The sequence below is a fragment of the Varroa jacobsoni genome, unplaced genomic scaffold, assembly GCF_002532875.2.
Source record: "Varroa jacobsoni isolate VJ856 unplaced genomic scaffold, vjacob_1.0 scaffold_535, whole genome shotgun sequence".
NCBI lineage: Eukaryota > Metazoa > Arthropoda > Arachnida > Mesostigmata > Varroidae > Varroa > Varroa jacobsoni.
In genome coordinates, this window is record NW_019213437.1 from 185,251 (window position 1) to 192,677 (window position 7,427).

The 7,427-nt window shown below is 42.5% G+C and overlaps 1 protein-coding gene and 1 long non-coding RNA gene across 10 annotated transcripts in view; one reads left to right on the top strand and one right to left on the bottom strand.

Annotated features, from left to right (window-relative positions):
• The window catches only part of Tm1 (tropomyosin 1), a 22,178-nt gene extending 18,639 nt beyond the window's left edge, over positions 1-3,539 (bottom strand). For 2 of the 9 annotated variants that reach the window (XR_015311420.1, XM_022834552.2), the window contains exons 1-2: positions 3,304-3,527; positions 1,546-1,671 (exon numbers count right to left, since the gene is read on the bottom strand). Coding sequence is in view for 6 of the 9 variants with exons in the window: in XM_022834552.2 (XP_022690287.1) it covers positions 1,546-1,671; positions 3,304-3,417 (240 nt within the window). In the remaining 3 variants the exon portion in view is untranslated. Of the gene's footprint in view, positions 1-1,545; positions 1,672-3,303 lie in introns of all 9 variants that reach the window. The other 7 variants (XR_015311421.1, XR_015311419.1, XM_022834556.2 and 4 more) reach the window with 7 other exon arrangements.
• LOC111261229 (uncharacterized) lies at positions 298-3,297 on the top strand. The gene is made up of 3 exons (XR_002680859.2): positions 298-1,042; positions 2,119-2,305; positions 2,445-3,297. It is a non-coding gene; the product is annotated as an uncharacterized LOC111261229 (long non-coding RNA).
• Positions 3,540-7,427: the final 3,888 nt, after the last annotated feature.

The window sequence follows — 7,427 nt, forward strand, 5'->3', positions numbered from 1 at the left end:
TAAAACAATTGGTTTCAATGGTTTAACTTGGAAAGCCTGTGCTTGCCAACACAAACTAGATTGTTTTGCTTTGACTTATTGAAACATAGTCAAATGTCGGCATCTGAACTTGTTAGGGAAATTGTTGTGATAGGCATATCCATATACGAGTATCGTGACTAAGTGGCCACATTCAAGGATCTATTTATACTCGAGGCGTGTAAATTTGCGCTGCTACTGCAAGTCTATATCGTGAGATAAAGGGTTCCACAACACACGTTTGTTTACATTCTATCGACACACGAACTATTATAAATAACGAATGATCAATGTATTGCAATGATTACGTGTAGGAAAATTCTGCTCCGTTGAATAATACGTATGATACAGTAAAGCGCTATCCACCTCACTCTGCAAGCGTCTTTCTATATATTACATTTTCTGGTGACCTATCAGGCTTCGTCGGTGAGGGAGCACCGTGACATTGGAACAAAATCTAAAATTATTTGACATAATGGTACAGCCTCAGACATACGCGTCGTACACATTTTAACCACCGACCAAAACAAGCTTGTGGTCGCCAGTAGATCAACAAAGGATTGTTTTTTTTTTATGTTTTAACAGTGTGCATCATTCCTAGTGCTATATGTAGCCAAATCTATGACAAGGGACAGTCTCTGTGAATACCCGTTGACGTTGCATATATATATATGACATCGAGTTGTGCCAAACCACAAATGCTTGCATCGTCAATCATGGAGCTATTGACACCGTGTGTGGTACCTGTAGAAAAGCTGTGTTTCAGTTCGAAAACCCAAGCATTAAACAAACAGTGGATAGTCGGCAGAATCCTTCAAGCACGAACTATCGTTACGGATTCTCAATGCCAATAATGTGGTTAGAAAGGCGGAGACCCTAAATATTTAATGCTTAGAAAGGGTAGCAAATACCTAGTTTTCGACTGGTTTGTGTACTACAGACGTGTCCTAGTGTACCGTCCAAGTTTGTCGATCAGATGCCTACCAGACCGTGTCAAGGATGGTCGTTTTGAGACGTTACGCAGGTAACACTTACACTACCGCAGTAATTATCAATATCTCGATATATGCATACGTTGTTTTTTCTTTTAGGTATTGAGTTAAATATTAATACAGCTGAACAGGTTCGAAGTTCTCCTGCCTATATATTTTGACATATGTGGACATTCTATATATCTTGTCAGTATCTACTAATTAAGAGAAACGTTACCGCATGGCATGAGCTACCGAGGACCATTTTAACATACCGTCTGAGTTGGGCATTGTTTACTAAGCTATATATATATATATATATACGTCACAATTATAACGTTGATTGCCAAAACTAACAGAGACACCGGTAAATAAAGCTAGTTCCACTACAGATTTTCTGTATGGGCGTAAAATATATCGTATCGCAACCTTCGAGGAAATAATGAAGGAGTCGCTACGCTTTACGAGCTTCGAAGAAGTGGTTAGAGGGCGAATTTCTAGATGCCAATAGTGGTTTAGTTTTGAATTTTACGTAGGAAGTTTTTTTGATACTTACGGCAGCTAGAGCTTTGTCCTTCTCTTCAAGCGAGTTGTTCGCGGTCGCAAGCGACTCCTGCACCTGGTCGAGCTCATTCTCGATTTGCTGGATCTTCTTCTGAAGGCCACGCACTTCCTCTTCGGCCTGCAGCAGTGACCGGACAATATCGGTTATGTCCAAAGGGTAGTGAGAGAAGAAAAGATAGTTTTGTCATTTTTATGAGCTTATTACGATACCAAAGAGAACTAATTTTTTTCGCTAAATTGTTTTTCTATTGCACTGTCGCGCTAAATAACAGAAAGTAATTTATAAAATACTGACCGAAAGGGTAAACAATCGTGTTTTCTTGCTTTGTTTCATTAATAACTTTCTAAAATTTTAATTAAACCTCAATGACCACAGTTGATTGAATGTGTAAAATAACAAGTTTGTAAAATTGAATGAATGGTCATCAGATCGGAAAATTCAGTTGAGTATAACAACCAGAACCATGATATAAAGAGATTAATCAGCTTCTGTGTGTAATCCTGCGATAATCCTTAACAGCTCAAAGACTTACTGGTTTTCTAACTTGAATCTTACATCCCACAGGGTACAGTTATCATAAGAATACGGTGCCTATCGAGCTTTACAAATTTGGATGGGTGCTACGAACTTGGGTTGAACTGTGGTATGTGGCTGCCTCGGTGACCAATAAGGCAATACTGACGTCATAGGCTGGCTTACTGCCAGGCCCAAGCCTATACGCGGCGTAGGCAGTGTTGAACATTCTACAAAGGTTAGGCTCAGCTCGCAGAAGATTTTGCTATTGATTATAAAGCTTTCGTATATATATATATATATATATATATATATCATTTTTACTAACTGAGCAATAAAAAAGGTTAAGAAAGATCATCTAAACTTTTTTATTACAGGTAGAGCCAAATGTGATAAGCGAAGTTGCATTATCATAAAAACAGATGAGGGAGGAGTCTACGTCTATGGTACGGTAAGCAAACGTTGACAGCGTAAGATCTTCGGAGTGTCGTTGTGTACTGCTTGCAAGCTAAAAGCAGAAGTAAGCGCGAGCTGGAGTCTATTATACAGCTTCAAGATCATGCTTTCGAAACGTGGGCTTCCAAAAGAAACAACAGCCCGTTTAGCGAAGGTTAACCCATTAAGGCAAAGTTTTGTTGGGCGGTACTTATGTACAAAGGAAACCGATCCAGCAGTATCATGCGTGCCATAAAGCAGTCTTTTTTTTGGGAAAGATACTTTTGGAAAAGAAAGTGTGTTCTGTCGCTATTACCCGTTGAGATTGGTTTATTAATGACCTTACTATTTATTATTAGCCTGTCACCTAATCGTGAAGCTTTTGGAGCCCAACACAGCACTACGGTAGTGTAGAAACAAGCCTGCACTGGCATATCCTTCAGCCAAATAGAGGGAGATCTGGCCCGCCACAACTTTTACTCCTTGAGCTTGAGACATATGGCACACGGAGCTCGTTGGCCTAAGAGCATCTACGCCCCAAGTATAGATCTCCGGAACGTGAACCTTTCAAATTAGTCTTGTATTATATACAGCGAACAAACATAGCATCATACAAGAACAACGTATATCCAGGGCGGGACGGCACAGAACACTGATGGTGTCTAGGTGGTGGTAGACGAAGCACATGGTAATCATCCAATTGTATTCTGGTTTGTTGAGAGACGTCGGTTATGACGCAAATGATATTTTGTCCCATATTTTGATCGATCTACTAACTAATCGATCGAACACGAGACGCACCTTTTCAGCGCGAAGTACGGCTTCCTTGGACTGCTGCTCGGCGACATCAGCACGATCGGCAGCATTGTCCTTCTCCAGCTTCATCGCCTGCATCTTCTTCTTGATGGCCTCCATTTTTCCTCTTGGGGTGTTGGGGCTCCGCTAGCACGAAGAATACAGAAGATCGAGACACGAGCGACTGCTAACCGATAGCGACGGTTACAAGTAACTGACGATGGTCGACCAGCGGATAGCCTATAGATACCCTTGTCGAGCGCGCGCAGGCGCACTCGGTCCGAACTCCGGGAGAGGAGATGACGAGTTTCCAGCTTAAGGCGCTGGAGACACCAACCGGAGTATCGGCTATGCAGCAGTAACTGGCGCGACAGCAGCGGCACTACCAGCAGAGGCGGCAAGAAACAGTCAGGCAACCCAAAGCTACAGTCTATCTATCGACTGGCCAAGCACCATGCCTGTCCACGTCGATAAGGAAGTCTACGGCACCGCCGGTTCGGTTATGACACGTTAGTCTAACGTAGGGTAGGGTAGGCTAGACCTAACCAGGGCAGACCCGCCATCCCACGGAGTAGAAAAAGCAGGCAGAAGAGGGAAACTGAGACAAACCAACTGCAGCAACGGACAACCCAGAGCCGGCACACAACAGCAAACAGCGTCTGATCATCGCCGGTCTTTAAACTACCATAACCCAGAGCTTCTCAGGGTTCTAGCTCATGGTCCTAGTAGCTATAAGCAGCGGGGCAATTCGTATTATTGGCTACCAGAAGCGTTACCACGAGTGTCTTGGCGCTGATTTACCATGAGCTGACTATCACCTCGAGTATCAGGAAAGCAGGCTGCCGGCCTACAGTCCGCTTGACTAGCCTAAGGCCTGGCTTCCTTTTTCGATTCTTCTGACACGCGCATCTTAGCTACAATAGCAGCAACGGACCGGCCAGAGGCTAAATTCTTTTTCAGTTTTCCTTGGCTACAATCGGCTATTGCTGCTGCTGCCTTAATCATAAACACCACCATTCTTACTGGGGCTGCTCTATGGCATGTTAACACGCCTCGGAAGCTGCAGTAGCTGCTGGAAGTCGGCTCGTGCTGTAGTCATGCCACCGTTAGAACTGATCGGCGAGCCAGCCCTATAGTTTTGCCTGCTATCTCGCCGATGGGGGCAGCTGCCAAAGGTTGGTATCCTGGGATTACTGACTATTCTGCTAGTGCGGTGGTGGTCTGATGATGGTGGGTAGAAACAAGCGTTGAGACTAGGACACGACGCACTGTGGGCGCGGGCGGTGGCTCTTAGAGCCAACACCAGCTAAAGAGACCATGTATAGTTACTCCACTGAAGCTAGTGGCATTACATTTGTAGAACGTCATTATCAAGATTATGATTGGTAGCAGAGAAAGATGGAAAAGAAGTAAATATCGGTCAGAAATGAAGTTAATAACGTGATTGGCACGAGAGTGTCCGATCAATAACGGACAGGACGATCAGAAGCTGAGAAAATTAATTTTTCTTTCGAAATTAATGACGAAATCAGAGTTGCATCCAAATATAAGCAGTCTCAAAAGGCATGTATATTCTTGAATTAAAGGAGGCAAAAGTATTTGTATCAATACTTTTGCCTCCTTCTGTGTAGAACTTTCCAACGTGAATCAAATAGTTGCCAAATACGTTTAAGCTGGGGTGTTCAGTCTTACCAAATAGTTTTCACTGGCGTCTCCATTGATTCTTCAGCAAGTGATTGCTACTTCTGTTTGAGAAAATTATAAACTTTATTTAATAGCCTTTCGTCCTTAGAAGATTGATTGTCTTAGTGTGAAAAATAGAAATAAGCATACTGGAGGCGTACAGTCGCCAACTTTATGCAACTATAAGCTGTACCTAAACAGTGCGACCAATATTGTACTTCAGTTCAATCTATCGTTAATTGCAAAACCCTTTTCAGCCATTGCGTACATGAACTTCCTTCTTGTGTCCGCATCTTTACGTCCAGGATAACTAGTATCCTGTATTATATAGATGTCAATTTATTCATAATTGTCAAGTCAAAAGTCGCTTCATTGAACTGTCGCAGCGCCAACAAAAAAAAAAAGCAAACATGAGAGATCATAATGGTTACGGCATTATCTTCGACATTACCAAGTGTTTTAGCACTACAATACAATGTTGTAATGTTTCTATCAATAGATTATTGATAGTAGACACTCGCGCCGTCAACAAAGGGTCACTTTCTACATGGAATGACAACTGCTCGTGGTGCTGCCAGCGCTCGTACAATATTAAAGCAGTCGACACGCCATCGAAAACAGTCATCAACAATAAGCCACTGGCTCAAACTGGAATGAGATGACTTTCCGGGTCCTTCAGCATCGCCCTGTCGGAGCAGAGAGCCATAAGCTCTGGAATGAGGCGGAAAAGACGATATGAAGGAACAGTGACTTCTAATAACTATGTTGTTAAGTGTCTGTCAAGCAAGCCATTGAGCCAAGCGGGCGTAACAACGCATCGCCTAGCTTTACGCATAGTTGTTGCTAGCTGAAGTCATATTGGGGACGTATGACTGAACACATTGTGAATGCATACATTCAGATAGTGATATGCAGGAGTCATACAGGAGAAGAAGGAAAACCTCGACAATGCTTGAAGAAGGAGCTACTTTCTTAAGTAGGTAATTCTTAAGGAACTATGAGATCCAGCGAGCTGGCCAGCCAGCGGTGCGTGAGGTTGTCGAAACGGGTTACCATAGCGTCGTAGCGGTCCTTGAATATTGAACACCGAAATGACGTTAGCGCAGAGTGGTGTACTAAGCTAAGGTCAATTCAGGGACTCGCCAGGTTCTCCCCGAAAGACTATGCCACTATATTTATTTACTTTATCTTTGGGAGATTTGAAGAAATTAAGTTCGAGGTTAAATCCCCAGTTTGAGTCAAGCGTTTCGCTTTTGGTCGCGAAAAACTAGTCCGTAGAGGACTGCCAACTTGTTATAGTGTTACGGAGCATAATTCGTAGCCGACGTGTACAGCTAAAAGAATCGGCCATACTTGAGCGCCTGAAATCTACATATCTCTAACATTCGCTGCAAGATCGTCGTCAGCACGTAAAAATAATTACCTTATATTATTATTTGATCTATTTTGCTAACAACATTGAGTCCTTGCGGTGTCACGAAAACACTCACTTTCTTGCTGATTCTATATGTGTTATTTTGCTTTGGTGTATCGTAGCGATGCTCTCGATCCATGAAATTAATCACGGAAAGTGTACATCATGCAAGCCAGCACGCACTGATCAGTCTTGACTTTATTTGTAAAATACATTACTAAGAGCCTACTAAACATGGCCGTAGTTCGCTTTTCGATGAGCATTAATGTCTCAACGTTGTCAATCTGTTGTGCTATAGCATTTAATACAGAAAGTTGCAGGGGTTCAAATCGTAAGTTGGACCTAGACTACCTAATGACTGCAAACCTAACATCTTTTAGGTCGTCTACGCGTCACTATACGTTAAAATCCGCATGATTTAGATTTAGAATAAAAGTGTTTGAAGCCTTCTGTTCGTGTTTTGTACATAGTATAATCATAAGCGAAACGAGGTAATAATGTTTGGAAAAGTGGGGTATCCGAAGGTCCGGTCCATTAAAAGTCATTATAAGCAGCTTGGAAGTGCTCGGAAAGCTACCGTAGGATACTGTCGTTCTAGAGTGAGTACGCCATAAAACAACGGAATGTCTGTGTTTAAAAACCTGGCAAAATGCGTCCTCCTCTGTCCTGTCGTTGACCCATCAAATCGAACAAAGTATTAAGCAAACGATGCCAATGCAATCAATAACAACTGCGACAGTCTGTGCGGGGCAAGATCAGTCTCAAATTATTGTTGTTTTGCCCAAGCGTATAGTTATCTCTAATACGCCCCTCCAGCTGTATGCCCCTTGTTTTTACTCAACGAATCACTAAGCAAAAGTTGATCAAACTTTATCGTGCTATTGGCTCGATAAACGTCTGTTAACCGCTAACGAGAAAGCTAATTGTTCTAATTTCGGTGCTGTTTTATATCAATATTTCGCCTCAAATAGAAAACATGACTTCCGACCGCTTAGTGTATCGTCTGAAGCACATTTAGTCAACGGTACTTTAG